Genomic DNA, 27,307 nt, shown 5'->3' with positions numbered 1-27,307 from the left:
TCTCCTCTTACATATATTTTTATTTTTATTGTCTCAAGAAAAAGTATTCAAAGAAACATTTAAATTTCTCCAAATTGGGCAAAAGGCACAAACCTACAGATTCAATAAACCGAATAAACCCCAAACAGGAGAAACTCAAAGAAATATATACCAAAGCACATTAATATCAACCAGCTGAAAACTAACAAAAAAGAAAAAAAGTCTTCATAACAGGGAGAAATAACATAAACTACAGGGGAAAGTAATTTAAAGAACTGCTGATTTCTCATCAGAAAATAATATGGGCAAGAGAAGTGGCATAATGTTTTTCAAGTGCTGGAAGAAAAGAACTGTCAATCTAGAATTCTATACCCAGGAAATGAAGGTGAAATCAAGACATCCTCAATGTGAGGGAAAACTAACAAAATTTGTCACCAACAGACATACCCTAAAAGAATGGCTAAAGGAATATCTAGAAACAGAAAGAAAAAGGAAATAAACTTGTAACATCAAGCATAAAGAAAGAGCAATGGGAAGAGTAAAAATACATGAGAAAATATAATGGACTATCTTTCTCTATTCTTTCCTTTTTTTTTTTTTTTTTTTGCCACTCCGTGCAGCTTGCAGGATCTTAGTTCCTAATCAAGGATTGAACCCAGCCCTTGCAGTGTAAGCACTGACTCCTAACCACTGGACAAATAGGTAATTTCCTATCCTTCTCCTCTGGAGTTTTCTAAATTATGTCTGATAACTGGAGCAAAATTTACAGCTTTACCTGACATGATTCTCAATGTATGGAGAGGTCTTATTTAAGATAAGATATTAAGGAGTGATGATAAAAGAATCTAGTACAGATAATATTTCTACACATTAGTTGAACTGGTAAATGGATCATAAAGAAAGAAAGGAAATTCCAGAAAAACATATACTTCTGCTTCATTGACTTCACTAAAGCCTTTGACTGTGTGGATCACGACAAATTGTGGAAAATTCTTAAAGAGATGGGAATACCAGACCACCTCACCTGCCTCCTGAGAAAACTGTATGCAAGTCAAGAAGCAACACTTAGAACCAGACATGAAACAATAGACTGGTTCAAAATTGGGAAAGGAGTACATCAAGGCTGTATATTGTCACCCTGCTTACTTAACATATATGCAGAGTACATCATGTGAAATGCTGGGGTGGATGAATCACAAGATTCCAAGGAGAAACATTAACAACCTCAGATAATAAAATGATACCACTCTAATGTCAGGAAGCAAATAGGAACTGAAGAGCCTCTTGACGACGGTGAAAGAAGAGAGTGAAAAAACTGCCTTAAAACTTCAATGGGGAGAAAGGGGAAACAGTGACAGATTTTATTTTCTTAGCCTCCAAAATCACTGTGGATAGTGACTACAGCCATGAAATTAAAAGGAAAGCTATGGCAAATCTAGACAGTGTATTAAAAAGCAGAGACACTTTTCAGACAAAGGTTCATATAGTTAAAGCTATGGTTTTTCCAGAAGTCATGTACAGATGTGAGAAATGGACCATAAAGAAGGCTGAGCACTGAAGAAGTGATTCTTTTGAACTGTGGTGCTGGAGAAGACTATTGAGAGTCCCTTGGACAGCAAGGAGATTAAACCATTCAATCCTAAAGGAAATCAATCCTGAATATTTGTTGGAAGAACTGATGCTGAGGCTGAAGCTCCAATACTTTAGCTACCTGATATGAAGAGTTGACTCAATGGAAAAGACCTTGATGCTGGGAAAGACTGAAGGCAGGAGGAGAAGGGGATGACAGAGGATGATATGGTTGGATGGCATCACTGACTCGGACATGAGTTTGAATGAACTCCGGAGTTGGTGATGGACAGGGAGGCCTGGAGTGCTGCACTCTGTGGGGTCACAAAGAGTTGAACATGACTTAGCAACTGAAAAACAACAACAATGTAAGGCTTTAAGCAGTCATTTAAAAATCTATTGAGATACATTCAACACACACTATCAGTTCAGTTCAGGTCAGTCGTTCAGTCATGTCCGACTCTTTGCAACACTGTGAATTGCAGCATGCCAGGCCTCCCTGTCCATCACCAACACCCGGAGTTCACTCAAACTCATATCCATCGAGCCGGTGATGCCATCCAGCCATCTCATCCTCTGTCGTCCCCTTCTCCTCCTGCCCCCAATCCCTCCCAGCATCAGTCTTTTCCAATGAGTCAACTCTTCGCACGAGGTGGCCAAAGTATTAGAGTTTCAGCTTTAGCATCAGTCCTTCCAATGAACACCCAAGACTGGTCTCCTTTAGAATGGACTGGTTGGATCTCCTTGCAGTCCAAGGGACTCTCAAGAGTCTTCTCCAACACCACACTTCAAAAGCATCAATTCTTTGGCACTCAGCTTTCTTCACAGTCCAACTCTCACATCCATACATGACTACTGGAAAAACCATAGCTTTGACTAGACAGACCTTTGTTGGCCATGTAATGTCTCTGCTTCTCAATATACTATCTAGGTTGGTCATAGCTTTCCTTCCAAGGAGTAAGCGTCTTTTAATTTCATCACTGCAATCACCATCTGCAGTGATTTTGGAGCCCCCCAAAATAATGTCTGACACTGTTTCCACTGTTTCCCTATCCATTTCCCATGAAGTGATGGGACTAGATGCCATGATCTTAGTTTCAAATCAAAATGGATTTTTTTTAATTTAAGTAACCTATAGAATGGCCAAGAAAGCAAAACAGAACAAAAAAATCAGAAGAAACCAGAAGCAAACAGTAAAATGGCCGATTTAAGCCATGATAAATCAATAACTATGTTATATAAACCAATGGAATGGAATAGTGAACCCCGAAATATACACATACAGGTATGATTAGCTGCTTTTTGAAAGACATGTAAAAACAAATCAATACAGAAAGGACAGTCTTTTCAATAAATGGTGTTGGAACAGTGGGACAACCACGTGTTGTGGATACAAAACCCTTGTAGAATACAAGTATTCTGGAACTCTCTTGCTTTTTCGATGATCCAGCAGATGTTGGCAACTTGATCTCTGGTTCCTCTGCCTTTTTTAAAACCAGCTTGAACATCTGGAAGTTCACGGTCCACGTATTGCTGAAGCCTGGTTTGGAGAATTTTGAGCATTAGTTTACTAGCGTGTGAGATGAGTGCAATTGTGCGGTAGTTTGAGTATTCTTTGGCATTGCCTTGCTTTGGGATTGGAATGAAAACTGACATTTTCCAGTCCTGTGGCCACTGCTGAGTTTTCCAAACTTGCTGGCATATTGAGTGCAGCACAGAGGAACAAAGATCAAATTGCCAACATTCACTGGATCATTGAAAAAGCAAGAGAGTTCCAGAAAAACATCTATTTCTCCTTTATTAACTATGCCAAAGCCTTTGACTGTGTGGATCACAATAAACTGTAGAAAATTCTGAAAGAGATAGGAATACCAGACCAGCTGACCTGCCTCTTGAGAAACGTATATGCAGGTCAGGAAGCAACAGTTAGAACTGGACATGGAACAACAGACTGGCTCCAAATAGGAAAAGGAATACATCAAGGCTGTAAATTGTCACCCTGCTTATTTAACTTATATGCAGAGTACATCATGAGAAACGCTGGACTGGAAGAAGCACAAGCTGGAATCAAGATTGCTGGGAGAAATATCAAAACCTCAGATATGCAGATGACACCACCCTTATGGCAGAAAGTGAAGAGGAACTCAAAAGCCTCTTGACGAACATGAAAGAGGAGAGCGAAAAAGTTGGCTTAAAGCTCAACATTCAGAAGACTAAGATCATGGCGTCTGGTCCCATCACTTCATGGGAAATAGATGGGGAAACAGTGGAAACTGTCAGACTTTATATGAGGGGCCTCCAAAATCACTGCAGATGTTGATTGCAGCCATGAAATTAAAAGACGCTTACTCCTTGGGAGGGAAGTTATGACCAACCTAGATAGTATATTCAAAAGGAGAGATATTACTTGCCAACATAGGTCCATCTAGTCAAGGCTATGGTTTTTCCTGTGGTCATGTATGGATGTGAGAGTTGGACTGTGGAGAAGGCTGAGCGCTGAAGAATTGATGCTTTTGAAGTGTGGTGTTGGAGAAGACTCTTGAGAGTCCCTTGGACTGCAAGGAGATCCAACCAGTCCATCCTAAAGGAGATCAGTCCTGGGTGTTCTTTGGAAGGATTGGTGCTAAAAGTGAAACTCCAATACTTTGGCCAACTGATGTGAAGAGTTACCTCATTGGAAAAGACCCTGATGCTGGGAGGGATTGGGGGCAGGAGACGACAAAGGATGAGATGGCTGGATTGCATCACCGACTCAATGGACATGAGTATAAGTGAACTCTGGGAGTTGGTGATGGACAGGGAGGCTTGGCATGCTGCAATTCACGTGGTTGCAAAGAATCGGACACGGCTGAACGACTGAACTGAACTGAACTGAACACAAATATCTTCTACCACCACATGGCTTTTCTTTTTACTATTATAATGATTTCTTTTGATTAAAGAACTACTTGATTTTGCTGTAATATACTGTAAGCCTTCATTTTCTCATCTGTAAAACTAGGGATTATGGAAGTATTTTACTCACAAGATTGTTATGAGAAATACATAAAAGAATTCAGGTACTCCTGGTACTCTGAAAAGCTTAAGAGATATTATTATTATCTTCAGTGCAACTCTCTCATTCTCCATATAACGTTCTATTTCCTTCCATGTTCTCTCTTCTAAATCTCTGAGAGGTCCTATGTTATAGCAAAAAGAGCTGACCATATAGCTTTAATCATTAGTGATTTAGTCATTCCTTGTGAATATAGTGGAGAAAGAGTCACTAAAGTGACTCATTATACCATGACCCCACCTTCCAACTGGGGAAGAGATATAAGCACTACAGACAGGAAGTAGTTTTGTTTCAGTCACTAACATTCAGAGAGCAACATGCTTGGCGTCCCAGCATGCTTTATCTTTCTCCTCTGCCAGCTCACAGGTGAGTGCAACCAGATCCTCTTATTTCCCTGACTGTCTGCCCCATCCTGGGTGTAGCTCCAGGCTCCTGGATCCACTCTGGACCTCTGGCTCAACTCAGCAGGCTCTATCACTCATGTAATATTGCTTTTTGTTTCCTGTGGTATCTGAATCTCCCAGGGCAGAAAGAGATTGGAGAGACAGGAGAAGGAATGACTTTGGGGGTTGACTGCTCTTCTGATTGTCCCAGGGAAGGAAGGGTTGAGAGAAGTGGTGTTGGGTATCAGGAAGACCTGTGTTTTAACCTGGGGTCTGCCATGTATTAGATGAAGAATGTCATCTTCTCCAGACCTCAGCTCTCCCTCATTGTGACAGTAATTTTAAAAATAAAATGAGATGGCGAGATGGTACAAGTGTATATTTCTATACTTAGAAATATGTATTTTAAATATTTTTATTTAAATATATTTATAACATTTATACATATATTTCTATGTTTTATATGTTCATTGTTGTTTAGTCGCTAAGTCATGTCCAACTGTTTTGTGATCACATGGGCTGTAGCCTACCATGCTCCTCTGTCCATGGTATTTCCCAGGCAAGAATACTGGAGCAGGCTGCCATTTCTGTCTCCAGGGCATCTTCCTGACCCAAGGATCTAACCTGCATCTGCTGCACTGGCAGGCAGTTTCTTTGCCACTGAGCCACCAGGGAAGCCCATGTTTCATATTTACGTCAATATAAATATATGTTATTTAGAAAAGTATTTTAAATGATTATGCATTTAACAATCATTTTAATGACAGAGAACATTTGAATTTTCTCTCTTAACCCAAGCAATGCAATCAGTCTCTGCTTAGAAAACCAATCCTTTCCTCCCCACCACCAGACCTCTTGAAGCATCAACAGAATCTTGCCCTCCTTGAGTTCATTAGAAGTTTCCATTTTTAGGAAGCACCTGGTCCTGGTATAGAGCCCCACTTTAAAAACCACTCCTAAACAGAAATGGTGATCAAAAGTGGAACTTGGGGATGGTGACATGGGGGGAAACATAGCAGGACTTTTCAAAACCCAGGTGCTCACTTGAAACCTGACCTGGGGCAGCGGGTTGCAAGTGTGAGCCCTGCTCCAAGAGACTGTGGCAGCCTGCATGCTATACCTCCTGTGATTGAAAGGACAATCCAAGATTGTTCTAGAGCTTCCAGGAAGTAGGACCATGGAAGGAGTGCTGCCCTGGACAAGGAGTCCTGAGTTTGATAGTAACTATATTATTGTGAATAGGTTTCTTGGCCTCTGAAACTTTTTGCTTACAAATACGTAACAGAAAATGAAACCTAACTTGCAAATTATTGTGATGTTTTAAATGAGATATCAAACGCAAAACAATATAATAATAAATCACCATTTATTAAGCTCTTATTACACAAGGCATTTTTCATACAATTTCCTCACAAGTTTACAAGATAGATATTATTATCCCCAAAATGTAGGCTCTGAGAGGTCAAATGTCTTAGGCAAGAGGAGGTAGAGCAGAGACTGTTTCCAAAGCTAGTGCTCATTTCAGCACAGCAAACTAACTGGCTAACACTGTACTCCGAGGAAAAGTGCTTGATAAATGTGTACTTGAGCTGAATCTTCCCCAGGGATCCCTTCCCTCTCCAGGTACATGAAGCCAAGGTAGGTGCTGGAAATGCCCAAGAAGAATAGGTAACTCCATTGTCAGAATGTGGATGCACCAACCAAGAGTCACCCTAGCCAAATTCAGAGGGGCTAAGGAGTAACTCTTGCAGCCTCAGTATTCTTATCTGGAAAATGGGCACAATTTTATGGTGATTCTATTATACAGTAGTGTTGAGGAGAAAGTTAATAAAATGAAATTTTAAAAAGTGGGTGAGACGGTATTGGGGAGGTGTTGAAAAAGACAAGATGAGAAAAACAAGGAGGAAGGTTTGGGAGGTGACAACTCAAAGGAAAGTAATGTGGCAAAGGGGAGGAGCTGTGATCCCTTCTTGTTATGAAGAGCATCTTACGGTTGACTCTCCTGGTGCAAAAAATATCTTGGCCATGGCAGAAAGCAAAAGGTCTTCTCTCCCAGCTCCCTCCACTTCCAGAAGTAGGTGGGAATGCTCACTCTAGGAGCTATCTCCCTGTGAGATGGCTGGACATACTCTTTTGTTGTGCATTAGCCAGTGACTGATGTGTATGCATTAGGGTCCAGACCATCTTATAAGAAGCTTACCTTGTGAGAAGCCACCCAAAAGAGGTTTGGGGAAATCTCACTTTTAGCCATTCTTGTAGAAATGAAACAAAAAAATAGGAAGGGTTCTCAAAGCCTGTCTCTTATACCACTACTGCCTGCTTCCCCTGTGCCCCCCACCATGGTTCAGACTGCTTTGTGCTTCTCAATAACAGCCTTCGCATCTGTATTCACCCTTCATCCTCACCCAAATTCTGGTGAATAAAGGTTATGCCTTTTCTCCTATGAGTCTTTAGAATACTGAAACTCAAAGCAGTAGTGGGAGGCAGAAGTGGAAAGAATGAGGGTCTTTAGAGGAGGCCGAGGAACAAACTATCTCCTCTTGTCACATCTGCCACTTTCCAGTTTGGGGTCTTGGGAAAGTGACTCAGCATCTTGGAGCCCCAGTTTCTTTATCTATAAAATGCAGCTTAACCTCTATCACACAGAGTTGCTTTGAGGATCAAGAAAGTACTCATTACACCAAGTATTCATTGCTGGAGTTATTGCCACAGAGAAACCAGAATGGAACTCAAGTCTCCTGACACCCAGTTAGCTCAGAGTTCTTTTTTACACTGCCCCAAGCTGCCTGACAGGAGAGGTCATCTCCACTCATCCCTGGATGAGATCCCAGACCCCATCACCACGGGATCTGGAACCTAATGCCTGTAGATCAGTCATCTCCTAACTCACAGCAAAATGGTATGTCTAGTCAACTGCCAGGGGAATAGCTCCTTTTGGGAAATTTAAAGTGGAAAATAAAATGACAATCATGGTGGAATTTCAAGGGGTTAAGTGTGAAAAAGAGTTGAAGACTTTCTCAGGGAAGGGCTTTGAAGTAGGCTTTATGAGTATTAAATATGATTTTGATGGACAGAGAAAAGGATAAAGCACCAACAAAAGCATGAGTTAGGATATAAGTGGAGGGTCAGCTGAGGGGGGAGTCCTGGTTGCTTGTCTGGTGGTTAAGTGAGTGGCCATCCAAGGCTTCATATCATCCCACAGCATCAACTTTTGCTTGCCTAGGAGCAAAAATCCTGGGCTTCTCTAGATACAATCAACCTGGGATGTGTGATGCCCCTGAACTAATGCCAGAGGAAGGCTACTACTTGAGTTGAGTGCCTGTCAGTCTTATCCAAACCATTTTGCTGCTACAAAGTGAGGAGGGAATGAAATGGATGCAGAGGAGGAAAGTTACAGTATTCACTGCACTGATCCAGGTGGGACTCTCACGGGGCCCAAACCTCCAGGCCTTGTAGATAAATGGAAATAACCACCCCTTCTCTAGGCTCTTCTGATCACACATGTTACATCCCCCATCCCCCACTGTGTGTTCCCTAAGTATCTGTCACTTCTCGTTTCACAACACATGTTGTTACTTATTTAATGACTCTCTTCCAATTCCATGAGTGCAAGGATCATGATTATTTTGCTCCCCATTTATACCCTCCAGTTCCTAAACATATCTGGCCAAAATATGGAGCTAAACAAACACTTGTTAAAAGAAGGAATGACCGAATGAGCAGAGCATGACCTACCTAGATGTGGTAAAACCCTACAGAGGGCCACACACTTAAGGTGGAGAAGCCATCCAAGAAAGGGAAGCTTTAGTTTTGTCTTAACACCTGAGAAGAGAAGTGTCTTGTTTCTGGATCAAGAAACAGTCAACTGCGAAGAGGAAGCAAAATTGGTTAGGATTTGCCAGTCCAGCCCCCTAACCTCTGAGCTCACATATGGGAATGGCATGGAACCACCTTCCTCCTTTATGATGCTTCTTCTCATCCTGAAGATACAATAAAGACAGAACAATGTCCTCCATCTAGGTTCCCACTGGCAATTTGCACTGTATTGCCCTTCAGTTTCATTCTAACAAGGAACAATTGAATTTGAAGACATTTTTTATATCTTCACAATATTCACATTTCTTAAAATGTACCCTGGGAGATAGAACTACATATGTAGAGACGTAAAAAGAACAATTATTTACTTTTGGCTTAAGTGCTGCATGAGTGCTAAACCACTAAAGTCACACTCTTACAGTTTTATCACCTCCCCAACTTAAACATCCTCCCAACATCTCAAGTGAAAAAAATATATACTGAAATGAGCCCTAATCTAGGAAATTCACCTACTTAGGGGCAAGTCATAGCCAGTCTTTACTTGACTTCAAAATATTCACCCCTTCCATCTTGCGATTGAAGTAAAAGAACGAATGCATTCATTGATAAATCAAAAATTCAAAATAAAAGCAATTTTTGTCTGTAATATTTACTGGGACTATTCTGACACCTCATGAGATGACCAAAGAGAAAGCAATGAAAAATCATCTTTCCCTTAGTATTAGAGAAGCAAGGAGGCAATTAAAAAAAAAAAATTCTGCTTAACAAGGTGATTTGACAAAGGCTTGAGTGATCCAAAGTATATATCCACTGACTGATAAATTATAGAGAGGAAAATGTTTGAAAGCAAAAACCAACTCCTAAAGATCATTCACCCAGGAAGAGAAACCAGTTCTTGCAGAGATAAATTTAACAAATAAGTTGGTCAAGATCCAAGACCTGTAATCAGAGGACTAGGTCAACATTTGGTAGCAACAGAGTCCCTTACTCTGGGGCATTGATAGAACTGCTTGCACCTGAAGGAAGATCAAGAAAGGACTTGAATGGGAAATTGGGATTCAATGAGGCCCCTGGGCTTCAGAGTGGACACCTAAACCCTTGAGGGAACTGAGGATGGGGAGTAATGGAAAGGCCTGGAGCTGTAACAAATGCCAAGGGACCTTCAAACTGAGCGGTAGTGCAAAGAGTTCAGGCTCCAGGGATGGAATGACATTGGGTTAAACCCTCAAATTATCACCTGCTAGCTTTGTGTTCTTGGACAAGTTACTTGAGGTTTTGTTTTTTTTTTTAATCAAATCCAGTTTACAAACTTTTGCTATGAAGGGCCAAATAGTAAATATTCTAAGTTTTGCAGGCAGTATGATTTTTATCACAACTATCCAATTCAACCTTTGTAGTGGAAAAGCAGCCATAGACTGCGGCTATGGAAAGAATGTGGCTGAGTTCCAATAAAACTTTATTTTCAAAACAGGGGCAGACCAGATTTGGCCCATGGCCTATAAGGTTGCTGATCCCTGATAAAAGGATCAAAACTAATTTTCAGGATTGCTCTAAGTCACAGGTATAATATTTACAAAAAAAAAACATTTGACATAGAATAAACCCTTAGTAACAGCAATATAGTTATTTGGGAATAATACTTTCTAGGGTAGTTGAGTTGGAGAAGGCAATGGCACCCCACTCCAGTACTCTTGCCTGGAGAATCCCATGGATGGAGGAGCCTGGTAGGCTGCAGTCCATGGGGTCGCTAAGAGTTGGACACGACTGAGCAACTTCACTTTCACTTTCCACTTTCATGCATTGGAGAAGGAAATGGCAACCCACTCCAGTTCTTGCCTGGAGAATCCCAGAGAAGGTAGAGCCTGATGGGCTGCCGTCTATGGGGTCGCACAGAGTCGGACATGACTGAGCGACTTAGCAGCAGCAACAGCAGGGTAGTTGAGTGTTAATAGGAACTATAATTTTAGATAAAAAACTTCTTTTGGTATCTCAGATGGTAAAGAATTTGCCTGCAATATGGGAGACCTGGGTTTGATCCTTATGTTGGGAAGATCTCCTGGAGAAGGGAATGGCTACCCACTCCAGTATTCTTGCCTGGAGAATCCCATGGACAGAGAAGCCTGGCGGGCTATAGTCCATGGGGTAGCAAACAGTCAGACATGACTGAGCAACTAACACTTTCACTTTCAGGCTTTCATGATTTTAGATATCTGAATAAGCCAGTTGCAGGAATTTGTGTTTTACTAGAAGAGTTATGAGTCACATGAGTACTGAGGTGGTAGAAAATACTATGGCAGGAGATCTAGCTGTGAAACAAAAAAGAACCTGAATGCTTGGTCAATCACACAGGCCCAATTAGGTACAGTGCCTGGGACCCACATTAGTTTTCATTTTGATATTTTTTTAAAACATGAAGAAAAATATATTGCAATAATAATGACTATGTAGTAATAAATCTAACAGGTGTTACATTCATTTTTATACCAACACAGCACAAAATATAAATTTTAATATTTTATGGAAGAATGACCAACTAGGAAGGAAAAATAACTTTGGGTTTTTATTTTCACAGAGAACATCTTTAAGGAGAAGATTTTGGTTCTGGTTTTAGTTTTTCCACTATTTCTGAACCTTGAATAACTTCTACTATTGAGTTTTCTCATTTGTAAAATATGCTGTGTAAGGTCTTAACCCTATGATTACTGAGGTAGTGTCTGCCTCTTACCATGTATTTCAGTAAGTCACTTAACCTCATTGTGGCTGTGGTTCCTGGTCTGTAAAATGAGACTGGGGGAAAAAAAAAATTCTTTCTCTAAGCATTGGTTTGGGTTACCTGAGATCAGAGTAGGGGCTTTCAAACAGCTAGTCCTTATCTAAGTTCCCTCACTGCTATATCCAGAGGCCAACCTTCAGATCTTAATAGGTAGAAGGTGACTTATTCCTCATACTTGTTTACTAGAAATACTCACTTGACCACTTCTGGAAGCTTTTTCAGCAGCCATTCTTAGCTATTTTTCACCTGGAGACAAAAAATCAGTGATGGTTGTTTGAAAGTCATGCTTTTTGAGGTGAATTAATATTGCAGTGAAATAAAAATTGGGGAAACAGTGGACATTAAAACCCTACTACAATTCCCAATAGTCCAGAGTAAGCATTACAAGGTAGCCTGGGCATATTCCAGAGCTCCCAGTCGCTCATTTTTTTCCTTTTCACTCAAGAAAGGATACTGGAACTCAAGTGAATGAGAACCTCATTTGGGCATGATCTTGAATTCCCTCCATTCTATTATAAAATAGAAAAATATTCCATTGTGTATATAGACCACAACTTCTTTATCGATTCATCTGTTGATGGACATCTAGGTTGCTTCCATGTTCTAGCTATTGTAAATAGTGCTTCAATGAACAATGGGATACAAGTGTCTCTTTCAATTTTGATTTCCTCAAGGTATAGGCCTAGGAGTGGGAATCCTGGGTCATATGGTGGTTTTATTCCTAGTTTTTTAAAGAATCTCCATACTGTCTTCCATAGGGGCTGTATCAGTTTACATTCCCAGCAGTGCAAGAGCATTCCCTTTTCTCCACACCTTCTCCAGCATTTATTGTTTGTAGACTATTTGATGATGGCCATTCTGACTGGTGTGAGGTGATATTACCATATGTAAAATAGATAGCCAATTTGAATTTGCTGTGGAAACTCAAACAGGGGCTCTGTATCAATCTAGAGGGGGTGGGATGGGGAGTGAGATGGGAGGGAGCTCCAAAAGGGAGGGGATATATGTATACCTATGGCTAATTCATGTTGAGGTCTGACAGAAAACAGCAAAATTCTGTAAAGCAATTATCCTTCAATAAAAAAATTAATTAATTTTAAAAAATAGAAAATAAATCATCCTCAAAATTCTATGTTACCATTGTCTTTAAGAACTTATAGCTTTCTTCTCAATGCTCTGGCTTGTGCTTGAGAACCTCTGCCCCAGGTCACATAGGCTGCTACCTTCCTCATCTGCATCAAAGTTGGCTCTCCCAGGAGCATCTTGGAAGTCCTAAGTGGAGCTTAAACAGTAACCTACCTACTTGTCCCTCTATGGGAACTTGTTAAGGCTGGAGCTGGGTTTCATGGTGTACCTCAGAGCTTGGTCTCTTCAACCAGAGGCCTCTGGAAATGGGGTGGATTTACCTGCCATCACCCCTTTCAGGCAGCGAGTTCTGACCTCAATGTCTTTGTGTGAGGAGGTCCCAAAAGGTTTCCTGGGGCTGGTTAGGTTAGACTGAAAGGCTTTCTTGGGACCTTTCCAAGACCCAAAGGGAGTAATTGGTGGCAAAGGCAGGGACTCAGGTTTATTTTATGGTTCTCTGTTTCTGCAGGGCCAGCAGCCTCTGGAATCCCAAAGAAGCTGGTAGGTGCCATTGGTGGGTCTGTGATTTTCCCTCTGAATCTCTCAGTAAATCTAGTTGACAGCATTATATGGGTCTTCAACTCAACCACTCTCGTCACCATACAGCCAAAAACGGCAGACAAAAAAGCCCTTATCATTGTGACCCAAAAGCGTAACACAGAAAGAGTGAATTTCCCACTTGAAGGCTACTCCCTGAAGCTCAGCAGACTGAAGAAGAATGACTCAGGTGTCTACCGTGTGGAGATACACAACTCAACCCTCCAGGATCCCCTCACCCAAGAGTATGAGCTGCATGTCTATGGTGAGCAGAATCAGGTCCAAAGGTGGATGACTGCCTTCATAAAGTGGTGAACTCCCTGATATTGAAGCTGTTCAAACAAAGATTGGATGTCTATTCGGTTGTCTATTTCTCTTACAGAGTACCTGTCAAAGCCCAAAGTCGTCATAGGTCTGCAGGAGAATAAGAATGGCACCTGTGTAACCAATCTCACATGTTCCATGGAACATGGAGAAGAGGATGTAACTTACAGCTGGAAGTCTCTGGACCAGGCAACCAATGAATCCCACAGGGGCTCCATCCTCCCCATATCCTGGAGGTGGGAGAAAAGTGACATGACCTTCATCTGCATGGCCAGTAACCCCATCAGCAGCAACTCCTCAAACCCTATCTTTGCCCAGAATCTCTGTGAAGGTGACTGTCTCTCCTGTTTCTCCAGGAGCCCCTGTTCTTAAGACCTATATCTTCTTCTCCTGGTTCCCATGTGAACAAACCTTTTGTGAAAACTAGAAGCCCTGGGGAAATCATCAGACTGGGAGGAAGGTTGCAATTGCTCCAAAAGCTGTGCCATTTTCCCTAGCTGACTCTTCTCCTTGCCCTGTGCCCCCACCCATTCTCTTTCTAAAGGTGCTGCTGGGGGCCAGACTCCCTATGTGATCCTCTACGTCCTGTTGTCATTCTTCCTGCTCTGTTCCCTCATGCTGGTGTTAATTATTTTGATCATACGAAGAGAAAGGAAAAAAGGTAGAGTATGTACTGTTTACCTCAATCTTTTCCCTCATTCATTTAACAAGCATATGTTGGACTGTGTGCCAAGCTTCGTGCCTGGCACTAAGGATGCAGAAATGAAGAAGCCACAGTCTGTCCTAAAGGACAGCACCATCCACTGGCACTTGGTTCTGGAGTGGAGAGAATACTTTAATTTCTATCCTGAGGCCAAGGTCTTCTCAGTCCCTTCTCCAGTGCCTGCCTTCTCCTTCCCCCCAGAGGGACTTGCTAGTGTAGCCCTTCTGCTGACACAGGCCCCACACAGCTGACTCTGCTACCCTGACTGGGAGGCCATGGCCTCCAACACTGAGGGCCACAGACCAGCACACTCCAGTCAGCCCATCCCTGTCAGAGCCCCCGCCCATCCCAATTCCCTCCACTGGATCAACTCCAGAGATTTCTCTTTCCTCCCCACCTCAGTCTAGATACATTCCTCTTGGAGAAGGCATTGTCTGTCTTTCTCCATGCTATACCCCATGTCCCTAAACGCTGCTGATTTGTCTTTTTGGGTTCCCACTGATACCGTCCACTCAGGGTATCAGGGAGGGACCTAAGCATTGGTTAGGAATGAACTGCAGACACTGAGATCTTCTTTCCCTCCTGGAAACACTGAGGAAGCATTTATGATCTCCTCTGCTTCCTATTTAGAGTTTGGGAAGCAAAGTGATGAGGGTTACCAGTTCATCTTGGAGTTTTCCTGGGTTTAGCATTGAAAGTCTCATGTTCTGGAAAACCCTTCAGTTATAGGAAAATCAGGATGCTTGATAATCACCCTAAGTGGGTTATTCAAATGGGATGGTGGACCAATAGGGGTGGCTAGTGGAAAGAGGACCAGCTCTGATTCTCTCTCAACTTAGTTTCAGAGATCATTGAAGAGAAGAAGGAACTGGACACTCATCAGGAAACTCTTCGCTTCCCTCACATTTCTGAAGAGATGCCCGAGTATGATACAATCTCTAATTTTAATGTGAGTTCTTTCCCATTTTTTCTGGGGCCTGATTCTCCTCTGAGTCCCTCCTTTGTTTAGTTGAGCTTTTTCCAAGGGCAGCATGAAAAATGAGAATGTGTAACCCTTGAAACCCAATGCACTTTATCTCTTCCATATTTATGTATTCTTTCCTGTGCAGGAATTGATGGCCTTTGGTTTTGACCCAGCCAGGAATGCTAACACTGTGATCCATGGAATCACCCCTCTCCCCCCCCCAACCCCGGCCTAGGCACAATGGCCACTGAACAGGCCTGATTCCTTTTGTATAGGACGATGGAGATAGAAATGTGATTTTAACATGATATTTTAGTTATGGTGTCAGAAGATGGGCTTCAGAGATGCTTTTTCCTCTGAGGCAATTCAAGGAACCAGCAGGGCTCAGATGCTCCACACCCAAGACTTCCCACGTGTGGGTCATCAAGCTTCAGTGACCACAAGGCTAACTCAAAGAAAACTCTTTGAAAAGAAAATCTCAAGATAAAGTTGAAATTAATCCAAAAAACGAGACAAGTTGGGGACTTCACTGGTGGTGCAGTGGTTAAGACTCCACACTCCCAAAGCAGAAAGCCCAGGTTCAATCCCTGGTCAGGGAGCTGGATCTCATATGCTGCAACTAAGAGAGCTTGCTCCCAGCAATGAAGATCCTGTGTGCCACAACTAAGATCCAGCAGAGCTAAATTGATTAATTGATTATAGAAGAGAGAGAGAGAGATGCAGTTTTGAGACAAGAACTAGATAGACAGCTTCAAAAGGTCCCCTAGGAGCAATCATTGTAGCCAAAGCTGGGCTTGCTTCTTAGGGGTCATAGCGCTCTTTCCACATTGGCCCACTTAATGAAAAAGTTAAAGCACTTTAGAGCCTCAAAAATCTTCGTGTCACTCCATCCGTCAATGCCTCTGTATCAGGATGCATCTTCTTACACTTATCTACAACTTTTCCAAGAGGAGTCATTACATTTCCTTTTCCAAGTTGTTGATGTCCTGAGAGCTCCTTCCTTCCTCACAGGAGAGACCTCTCTGTGTTCCATTCAGCCTGACTTTTGTCAAAACTGATCACTTTCCCAACATCCTCCTCTTCTCCTGCTCAAGACACATTCCCTGGAGACCACAGCACTGTCCTCGATGTTCAAGAATAAACTTTACTGACCCAGGATATCTTTATCTACCCTGGAAGGAGCTTTTGTTATTGTTGTCATCATTGTTTTATCCCTTTCTGATTTGAGTTTGTTTGCAACATTAGCAGAGTTATTTCAAACTATTCTTTAATCACTTGGGAGATTCATAGCTCACGGGACTTCTTTATCTTACATATTTATTAAGTGATTTAAACAGAACACAGTTTAAAAATAATGCAGTTGCTTCTTGAAAAAAGTCGTTAATAATTAAAATGGCAATCATGGGCAAGAATACTTCTCACTCCCTGTTCCTGTTCCAGACCCTCTCTTCCCTCTCACCATCTCTTCCCACCTCTGCTTTCCCTTCTCCAGATTCTGGATGTCTCTTTAGCCTTGTCTATGTGACCCAGCGTGTTCAGTTCAGTTCAGTTCAGCTGCTCAGTCGTGTACATCTCTTTGCAACCCCATGGACTACAGCACTCCAGCCCTCGCTGTCCATCACCAACTCCCTGAGTTTACTCAAACTCATGTCCATTGTGTCAGTGATGCCATCCAACCATCTCATCCTCTGTCATCCCCTTCTCCTCCTGCCTTGCCAGGGACCAGCCCTGGTGGATCCAGGGTAATTCAAACCGGGGATGGAGTCGGTGCCCTAGGAATTAATTGCTTAATTAAAGATATGGATGGAAATTAGAAAGAAATAGTGTAGCAGGAAAATAAGTGGAGAAAAAGAGGCTGAATAACTTGGTTTACGTGGAAAACCAATAAAACCTCGAGACAAGAGGTTTGCACCATCTACATAGGCCACAAGTGCCCGCTTGAATAGCAGAGGGTGCCCCGCCTTGGGCTCCCTCTCACGTGGGTTTTAGAAACCAGGGCAGGTAAGTATACATGGTGAGCCTCCGTGCTCCAGATGGGAATTCAACCAGAAAAGAAGAGAACAAGAAAAGACCACACGGGGGAAACCAATCTTTCAAGGAACTGGTCCTGTTTATTTATTTTCCAGGTCCACTTTTATACTTTTAGTTATACATAGAGATAAATGTAAGAAACAGAGTCACGCAGGGTCAGCTGCTCCAACCCTTATCAGCATATCTTTGTTCTTACGAAGGTCTTACATTTGTTCACAATATCTTCTGGCCTGGAGGCCGATCAACATTTTATTGTCCCACCTTACTTTCTATTGATAAAGGTTCAGTTCAGTTCAGTTCAGTTCAGTTGCTCAGTCATGTCCGACTCTTTGTGACTCCATGAATTGCAGCATGCCAGGCCTCCCTGTCCATCACCAACTCCCGGAGTTCACTCAGACTAACGTCCATCGAGTCAGTGATGCCATCCAGCCATCTCATCCTCTGTCGTCCCCTTCTCCTCCTGCCCCCAATCCCTCCCAGCATCAAAGTCTTTTCCAATGAGTCAACTCTTTGCATGAGGTGGCCAAAGTACTGGAGTTTCAGCTTTAGCATCATTCCTTCCAAAGAAATCCCAGGGCTGATCTCCTTTGGAATGGACTGGTTGGATCTCCTTGCAGTCCAAGGGACTCTTAAGAGTCTTCTCCAACACCACAATTCAAAAGCATCAATTCTTTGGCGCTCAGCCTTTTTCACAGTCCAACTCTCACATCCATACATGACCACAGGAAAACCATAGCCTTGACTAGACAGACCTTAGTCAGCAAAGTAATGTCTCTGCTTTTGAATATGCTATCTAGTTTGGTCATAACTTTTCTTCCAAGGAGTAAGAATCTTTTAATTTCATGGCTGCAGTCACCATCTGCAGTGATTTTGGAGCCCCCCAAAATAAAGTCTGACACTGTTTCCACTGTTTCCCCATCTATTTCCCAGGAAGTGATGGGACCAGATGCCATGATCTTAGTCTTCTGAATGTTGAGCTTTAAGCCAAATTTTTCACTCTCCTCTTTCACTTTCAAGAGTCTTTTGAGTTCCTCTTCACTTTCTGCCATGAGGGTGGTGTCATCTGGTGCATATCTGAGGTTATTGATATTTCTCCCAGCAATCTTGATTCCAGCTTGTGTTTCTTCCAGTCCAGCGTTTCTCATGATGTATTCTGCATATTAGTTAAATAAGCAGGGTGACAATATACAGCCTTGACACACTCCTTTTCCTATTTGGAACCAGTCTGTTGTTCCATGTCCAGTTCTAACTGTTGCTTCCTGACCTGCATACAGATTTCTCAAGAGGCATATCAGGTGGTCTGGTATTCCCATCTCTCTCAGAATTTTCCACAGTTTATTGTGATCCACACAGTCAAAGGCTTTGGCATAGTCAATAAAGCAGAAATAGATGTTTTTCTGGAACTCTCTTGCTTTTTCCATGATCCAGTGGCTATTGGCAATTTGATCTCTGGTTCCTCTGCCTTTTCTAAAACCAGCTTGAACATCAGGAAGTTCACGGTTCACATATTGTTGAAGCCTGGCTTGGAGAATTTTGAGCATTACTTTACTAGCATGTGAGATGAGTGGAATTGTGCAGTAGTTTGAGCATTCTTTGGCATTGCCTTTCTTTGTGAATAGAATGAAAACTGACCTTTTCCAGTCCTGTGGCCATTGCTGAGTTTTCCAAATTTGCTGGCATATTGAGAGCAACACTCACAGCATCATCTTTCAGGATTTGAAATAGCTCCACTGGAATTCCATCACCTCCACTAGCTTTGTTCATAGTGATGCTTTCTAAGGCCCACTTGACTTCACATTCCAGGATGTCTGGCTCTAGGTGAGTGATCACACCATCGTGATTATCCGGGTCATGAAGATCTTTTTTGTACAGTTCTTCTGTGTATTCTTGCTACCTCTTCTTAATATCTTCTGCTTCTCTTAGGTCCATACCATCTTTGTCCTTTATCGAGCCCATCTTTGCATGAAATGTTCCCTTGGAATCTCTAATTTTTTTAAAGAGCTCTCTAGTCTTTCCCATTCTATTTTTTCCCTCTATTTCTTTGCATTGATCACTGAGGAAGGCTTTCTTATCTCTTCTTGATATTCTTTGGAACTCTGCATTCAGATGCTTATATCTTTCCTTTTCTCCTTTGCTTTTTGCTTCTCTTCTTTTCACAGCTATTTGTAAGGCCTTCTCAGAGAGCCATTTTGCTTTTTTGCATTTCTTTTCCATGGGGATGGTCTTGATCCCTGTCTTCTGTACAATGTCACGAACATCATTCCATAGTTCATCAGGCACTCTATCTATAAGATCTAGGCCCTGAAATCTATTCCTCACTTCCACTGAATAAATATAAGGGATTTGATTTAGGTCATACCTGAATGGTCTAGCAGTTTTCCCTACTTTCTTCAATTTAAGAAAACTTGTTTCCCCTTAAGATCCACTTAGTCTTAAGATAGTGATAAAGTTACATTTTTACATAGCAAGGACCAGTGATTTGTAACAAAGAAAGAGGAGTACAGTGATAAAACAAAATTCATTAACTCAAAAAGTCTAGTATTGCTAACATCAAAACTACTATATTTCCTTTTCTACATTCCAATTACATCGATTAACACACTCCCAGGTGCCTAAGGATATGGAGGCCTGGTGGCAATCAATGACTCAACAATGAGAAAAGCCCTATGCTAATTAAGACTTTTAAAATACTCCAAACCCTCTGTGCTGTTTATGGTTGAGAGGCAGTAAACAATCATGTGTGTAGTGGCAGGAGTGTGGATAATCCTGTCACACAAGCTAGTCTGCCAGCATAGAGATTTGACCTGAGACACCCTTGTCACGCCCAGGAGATTTATTATCTGGAGTCCTAAGTTAACTCCATTAGAGAGAGAGGTGGTGGGGGACAGCCCCCCGTAAAGTCAGAGGTGTAGATGAGAGCATAAAACTGTAATGTAGGCAGACTCTGGTTTTGGGGGTAGATGCTCAGGAACAGGGGGTCTCCTGAGGCTCGATCCCGCCTTTGCGTATGCCAAGCCTCCTTCCTCATGACCTTTGCCACAGGCAGAGTTCCTCATGCTGGCTCCCGGCACTGCCTTCAATCTTTCCCAGCATCAGGGTTTTTTCCAATGAGTCAGCTCTTCATATCAGGTGGCCAAAATATTGGAGTTTCAGCCTCAGCATCAGTCCTTCCAATGAATATTCAGGACTGATTTCCTTTAGGATGGACTGGTTGGATCTCCTTGCAGTCCAAGGGACTCTCAAGAGTCTTCTCCAACACCACAGTTCAAAAGCATCAATTCTTCGGCACTCAGCCTTCTTCACAGTCCAACTCTCACATCCATACATGACTACTGGTAAAACCATAGCTTTGACTAGACAGATCTCTGTTGGCAAAGTAATGTTTCTGATTTTTAATATGCTGTCTAGGTTGGTCATAACTTTTCTTCCAAGGACCCAGGGTGTAGGTGATGATTTCTTTTGTTTGTTCTTTGTTTTCCAGCAGAGCGTTATTCCAGAGGAAAACCCAGCAAATACCGTCTATACCACTGTGCACATACCCCCAAAGGTAAGAACCCTTAGGGCTGAGTTTCATCTTAGGTGTCTCATCCTCTTTTCTTATTCAAGATTACCTAAAATTTCTTGGGCCCCAGGGATCTCATTTTCCCTGGTACTAAAAGGCACCCAGTGTATCCCGTTCCCGTTGCCTAAGTTTAGGAGTTGAAGTGGGGATAAAGTGGAACAAATAGAGTAGGAGAGAGTTTCCAGGTAGGAGTGATAGGGAAAATCAGCAGGATCCTGCCTGAGGGCATGGGAAAAGGTCCACAGCTTAGCCTGTGCCGGGAGAAAGGGATGGCTGGGGAGACAACTCCAGCTTATTTTGAGTCACTTGTAAACTGGAGGCAGGAGAACATTCTTCTTCTTTTCCCAGATCTAGCTATGTTACATCTAGTTTGCACCTCCCCCCACAGTCAAATTACTACCAACACAGTAAGTTTGTAAATCTTATTCCTACAGAGATCACGCTTGGTGGAAGCAGGGATACCTTCCTTTCTTGTCTTCAAACCAGATCAGAAAATTGAGGATGGGGCAAGCACTGTGCTTAGTAATAGGAAAGGTTGGTTTGCATAGAATGTTAGAAGGAAAGTTCAGTCCATTAAGCATTCAAGATAAATGTGGGTTACGCTTGAGGGACAGTTTTTCTAAGGTCAAAATGATTAAACAGACGAGCAAGCACAGTGGGGAGGTTGGGTTGAGTACCCTCGGCAGTGAAGTGTCTGAGATGCTGGGGTCTCTTGGGAGGATCCAGAGCCCTGCTCCCTTACAGCGTTCTGCATCTTTATGTCTGCCCAACAGGTAACAGAACCCCACTCCCTGCCCATGTAGTCAGATACACCAAGGTCATCTACCTATAACAATGTCATCTAAACAGACATGTGCTCCAAAGAAAATGACCAGAAGAATTCACTGACTGGACCAAAAACATCAAGAAAGAATGAAGAACTCTGACTTCCTTCCAGAATAAACTATACCTTATGCTCCTTCAGAGTTAAGAGTTCCTAATCTGGGAATTCCCATGTGGTCCAGTGGTTAGGACTCTGTGCTCTCACTGCTGAGGGCCCAGGTTCAATCCTTGGTTATGGTACTAAGATCCCACAAGCCATGGAGTGAGGCAAAAAAAAAAAAAAAAAGTCTCACATCCTATCCACTGCTGACAAATCTCCCCAAACCCTAAATCTATCCCTGGAAATTTGACTAGGAATTTATTGGCCAACTCAAAGCAAGGGGCTTAGAAGCATCTCTGTTGAAATGTTAACACAGATTCAAACAGCTCCCTTTCCAGGGCTTGGAGATGAGGAATACACCACGTGCTTGGTTGCCAAGAGGGCAAGAACTTCAGGGTGGCCAGCCGACCTTAGCAGCAGAAGCAGAAGACAGCAGTTGAAGGGATTGATTTACTGACTCATCAGTGACACGCTGACCTCACAAGTGCTGTGCTGAGCACACACTGATTTTGGTCAGATATGCTCTCTGCTATCCTGAAACTGACCCTTCAGGAACTACTTCCCTGGGCAGTGGCAGCAGGCCTGACCACAGATTTCTGAAACCCAGAGGGTCAAGAGTGGATACACAAGACTTGGGAGTCAAAGTGCACAAGGAGAGAAGCCAGGTAGAAGACAGTTTGGCTGACTGGAAACTCAGACAAGGAACATGCAGAGAGGGAAGGTTGCTTTTGGATGTCTTTCTGGATACACAACTTGAATGGAAATGTTGGGAACAGATCTGAGATCCCAGGTCTGGGGGTGTGAAGTGTCTCCTTTATTTAAGGGAAAACAACTTCTGCATTGGGGAAGTGTAAAAATAAATGTCGCTTACAAAAGAGGAAGGTCTATTCATTTTCAGAGCTTTTGCTATTTCTGTAAAAACAATCAGCACAAAATAATCCTTATGCCAAAGAGATACATTTTTGAGGTGACAAATTCTGCTCCCCTTCATAGATGGGTCCTTTCTGAGACACCACACCCAGTGGAGTGATATTCACATGGTAAATATTGTAAGTGATTGTATTTATTACTATAATTACTTTCTTTTTTCAGAGTTCTAGGATTTTTAATTTGTCCCAAAATTGCTGAAGCAAAAATCATGATAAAACGTTCTGCTTTCCTTTACACCCCCAATACACACACACACAAAACTCCATAGGAAAAAAATGGTTTTGTACATGGGAAGAAACAATATAAATTCAAAACTTACAGATAAGGGTTAGCTCTATCACTCATCTCTTTAAAAAGTTTATACGAATATCCAGTTAATATCAACAGGGTTATCTCCCTTGAAATGTTATCTATACGGACTTCCAAGCAGACCACAGGGCTGTATACTGTCTTGGAATGTCCTCAGAAGGCTCTGTCATTGATCAGGTAACACAGTAAAAACCCCAGTCCTTTCTTTCCAATGGAAGAAGGAGAGACAGGGATAGAAGAAACTATTCAAACTCGTCTTCTTTCCTTGTGGCTGTGGTCTCCTCCTCCTCCTCTGCCTCCTTGGAAGCCTCCTCGCCCTCCAAAGCCTCCCCAGCCTCTGCCACCAAATCCATCTCGGCCACCTCTGCCACCAGCTAAGCCTCCAAAGCCACATCTGACTCCTTCTCGGCCACCAAAGCCACCTTCACCCTTAGGTTTGGCCCAGTCCAAAGTGACTTTGTTCCCATCGATTTCACCATCTTCCATGGCCTCTTTGGCAGCATTGGCATCTTCCTTGCTATTGAAGTCTACAAAACCAAACCCTTTGGAGGATCCAGTCTCCCGGTCAGTGACTATCCTTGCTTGAATAGAGCCATCAAACAATCCCTTGAATGTCTCTTCTGTTTTTATCCTCAGAGAGACCTTTGACGAACAGAGTTCTAGATGGCTGTCTTCTTGCATTAGGTGATCCCCTGGGTCCTTGCAAGTCCAGTCTGATGGCTCTGCCCTCAATTTCCCTTTTATTACATGAATTTAAAGCTTCTTTAGCATCTTCAAATGAAGCAAATTCTATAAATGCATACCCTTTAGCTTTGCCATTTTGGTTCTGGGGCACTTTGATATGAGTTGCCTTCTCAAATACTTCCTGAAGAGTGTCTTCCATTGCACTATAGGAGAGGTTGCTTAAAACCAGGGGTTTTGATTCACCACTCCAAGTGCTATTCTTTCCATCTCTATGGTCTTGACTTTGACCTTTCTGGTTTTTTTTTTTTTCCTATGTTCTATTTTATTTTAATATAAATTTATTTATTTTAATTGGAGGCTAATTACTTTACAATATTGTATTGGTTTTGCCATACATCAACATGAGTCCGCCTGGATCACCCATCTATCTCTGTCCCCTGCTTTTCTTCCAAGGTTTTTTCTGCATCACCTTCTGTCTTAAATTCAATATAAGCAATCCCTTTACTCTTTCCATCCTTGCTGACTAATCTGATCTCCACAGCATCTTCAAATACTTCTTTTAATTCATCCTGAGTAACTTTGTAAGGCAGATTTTTAGCCAAAAGCGTTCTTGCATCTCGATCTTTCTTACTGTCTTTTCCCTTTGGTTTTTCTAGTTTAATTTCATTGCCAAAGACTTTTAAACCAATGAGTTCCAAGGTTTTTTCCAGGTCTTCGGCAGATTCAAAATCCACTTAGCCAAACTTCCTAGACACACCAATTCTGATATCGACAACAGCAAGATCATTTTTAACAAAAAGGCCACTGATACCCATTTTCAACTCAGGAGCAGATTTATTGAAGTTCAGGTTTCCAACAAAGAGATTGAAAGATGCAGTTGGTTCTGTGCCTTCCACTTTTTGTTTCTTGGCTTCAGGAGCTGCTTTTTGTTTCTTCTTTCCTTTTCCAGGTGCTTCTTTGACAGGCTCTTCTTCCTCTTCTTCCTCCTCCTCCTCTTCTTCCTCCTCATCCTTCTCCTCCTCTTCATCATCGTCATCCTCTTCATCTTCATCTTCAGCAGCGCACTTGGCCTTCACAGGAACAGCTTTTACTGGAGCTTTCTTTCCTTTGGCTGATACAATCTCCATAGGTTCTTCTTCAGAGTCATCTTCGTCTTCCTCCTCCTCTTCCTCCTCCTCATCATCATCTTCATCCTCGTCCTCCTCATCATCTGTGGCAGGAGCAGCACCAAAAGCAGCAGCTGACTTCCTCACGGCTGACTCATCCTCCTCTTCATCATCGTCGTCTTGCTCTTCACTGTCATCATCTTCATCACTGTCTTCCTTCTTGGCATTCTTGCCGTTCTTTGCATTCTTGCCGTTCTTTGCTCCCTTGCCTGGGGCGGCTGCTCCCTTCTTACCAGAGGTGCTACCAATGCTTTGCCTGGGGTGGCTCCCTTTTTGTCAGGTGTTACCACTGCTTTAGCAGGTGTAACTGTCTTCTTGGCTGGTGTAGCTGCTGCCTGTTTTGCAGAGGTGACAACTGCTTTCTTTGCCGGTGTGGCAACTGCAACCTTTTTTGTTGGGGAAAGCATCATCTTCTTTGGGGGAGTTGTGGTAGCCTTCTTGCCTTTTTTCTGAGGGATAACAACCTCTTCTCCACTGCTCTCATCGTCTTCATCTTCTGACATTTCCTCATCTTCACTGTCTTCTTCTACCTCTTTCAGAGGAGAAGCCATTTTCTTGGAGTCACCTTGATTTTTACCAGCCTTTGCTTTGGATAAAAAGGCTACTCTCTTCTTGCTACATTCTTTGAGCACACACGTTTTAAAAATTACACCTCCAGCCAGAATTGAACCTCGCTTCACCATACCGTTTCTCAATGAGGACTACAACTGGACCACTGTAACTGCCGACAATTCAAGGCCCTTCACGTGAGGAAAACCACCTCGGAAAAGCCTTTGAGGTAAATTGTGGCACCAAATCCCACCACCCTCGTCTGAATTTAAAATAAGGCAGCTTTAGAAGAAAAAAAAAAAAAAAAAACAAACCACGTCTCAACCCGTAGTCTTCTATTAAGACTGCCTTTCCCAGGTTACCAACCCCGCTCCTTTCAGCCCTGGAAGGTCCGCGTGGGAGAAGTCTCAGGCAGCCAGGGCGCGCAGCCCCGCGCAGAAAGTATGCGGCAGGGCCGCCTTCAGGCGCCCCCCTCCCGTCCGCCCACCCGGCTGGACCCGAGACGAGGTGCACCGCCGCCCTCCGCCCCAGGGCCGGGTCCCTCCGCCCCAGGGCCGGGTCCCTCCGCCCCAGGGCCGGGTCCCTCCGCCCCAGGGCCGGGTCCCTCCGCCCCAGGGCCGGGTCCCTCCGCCCCAGGGCCGGGTCCCTCCGCCCCAGGGCCGGGTCCCTCCGCCCCAGGGCCGGGTCCCTCCGCAGGCCGCCCACAAGGCGCACCCCACGTGGGGGGCCATGCTCCTCTATATAGTTACTTTTTAAAGATAAAATCAGCAAGTCTTGAGGAAGAGGTTTTTTTCTAATTCTCAGAAAGATTGGGGGTGCGGAACCTTCCTGGATAGGCCTCTTATCTTAAATTATTTTAGGCATCAGTGTTGTTCCTGAGTCACCAAAGTTTGAAGTAGAGGAAAGGTTTATTCATAAGACAGCCAAGTGAGGAGACAGGAGAACAAATCTCAAATCTACTTCTCCAAAGGTGAAGGGCTCAGGTAACAAAGCAGGTGGCCTGAGGCATGAGGTATGTGGGGAAAGGTAATTAGAAATAAGAAAAAAAGTGAGATAATAATCATTGTGCACTGCAACTAAGCTACAGGCTTCTTCATTGGATGCATGTTCTGAAAACGGCTGCATGAGCATGTTCCAAGGGTGGACTTTTGAACCCGCTAATGTTAACATGTCACCAAGAGGACACTCATGCATGCCCAGTTGGAGAACCAGAGATCTTAATCAGTCTTAACTGGCTCAATCTCCAACTGAACAGATGACTCCAAGTTCCTAAAAAACAATTAGGGCAAACATTTTATTTAGGCTACATGATGCTTGAAGGACACGGAAGTTTTTGTAAAGACAATTAAAGCAAGTTTGATCAGAAGACAAGTTACAGTTTAATAGACCTAACTGATGGCTAACCTCCTTAACTGATGACTAATTTTCAGCTTAAAATAATCTGCTCGGATTCTGTCTTTAGTTAAAATTTTGATGCTTTATTCTCTGAGCTGCGCTGTTCTCTCTCCTTCAGTCCAAAGTCAGGTGGGTCTTTAGGCAAGAGTATGACTCCCCCATTATTCTAACTGGAAAAAAATATTACTTTACAGTATTCCCTAGACTGAGATGATAACCTTCAGGGTGTTTGCCTGACTCCACTGGAGAAAATGTGTCATTGAGATTCCACTAGCATTTTACACCCACCTAACCCTCTCAACAAGTGAGTCTTCTTAGACTCCCCTCTCTTGCCACACTTTCCCACCCAACAATCCCTCACTAGGGGCCAGTGACTTTCACATAAATTTTGTCCCATTGGCTCCTCATATGACGCCTATGAGGCAAGCTATTCTGGGGTATGTATGTTCAGTTTGCAGATGCTGAAACTGAAACCAAGACAAACTAGGAGACCTGCTAAAGTTCCACACTTCAGAGTGCAACCAAGGCTAG

The 27,307-nt window shown here is 42.9% G+C and overlaps 1 protein-coding gene and 1 pseudogene across 2 annotated transcripts; one reads left to right on the top strand and one right to left on the bottom strand.

Moving 5' to 3' along the window:
• The first annotated feature begins 4,918 nt into the window (after positions 1–4,918).
• Positions 4,919–21,683, top strand: SLAMF7 (SLAM family member 7). Of its 2 annotated transcripts, none has more exons than XM_068965737.1 (7): positions 4,919–4,969; positions 13,170–13,502; positions 13,620–13,892; positions 14,106–14,222; positions 15,110–15,213; positions 20,744–20,806; positions 21,595–21,683. In XM_068965737.1, exons 1-7 carry the CDS (start codon positions 4,921–4,923, stop codon positions 21,622–21,624), a joined length of 969 nt encoding a protein of 322 aa, XP_068821838.1. In that variant the 5' UTR covers positions 4,919–4,920; the 3' UTR covers positions 21,625–21,683. The 2 variants fall into 2 exon arrangements, with proteins under 2 accessions (XP_068821838.1, XP_068821837.1); XM_068965736.1 differs by having other exon boundaries at positions 15,104–15,213; positions 20,741–20,806.
• A 1,465-nt stretch (positions 21,684–23,148) lies between these two features.
• On the bottom strand, positions 23,149–25,515 carry LOC138097598 (nucleolin-like; annotated as a pseudogene).
• Between the last annotated feature and the right edge of the window lie 1,792 nt (positions 25,516–27,307).

Source organism: Capricornis sumatraensis, chromosome 2 (genome assembly GCF_032405125.1).
Source record: "Capricornis sumatraensis isolate serow.1 chromosome 2, serow.2, whole genome shotgun sequence".
Classification (NCBI taxonomy): Eukaryota; Metazoa; Chordata; class Mammalia; order Artiodactyla; family Bovidae; genus Capricornis; species Capricornis sumatraensis.
This window is presented reverse-complemented; position numbering and strand designations above follow the sequence as displayed.

Excerpts from the sequence above, each read along its gene's own strand:
- SLAMF7 (XM_068965736.1), top strand. The coding sequence starts at position 4,921 with ATGCTTGGCGTCCCAGCATGCTTTATCTTTCTCCTCTGCCAGCTCACA. Across the intron at positions 4,970-13,169 it reads TCTCCTCTGCCAGCTCACAG|GGCCAGCAGCCTCTGGAATC; the intron begins GTGAGTGCAACC and ends CTGTTTCTGCAG. Across the intron at positions 15,214-20,740 it reads ATACAATCTCTAATTTTAAT|CAGAGCGTTATTCCAGAGGA; the intron begins GTGAGTTCTTTC and ends TTTGTTTTCCAG.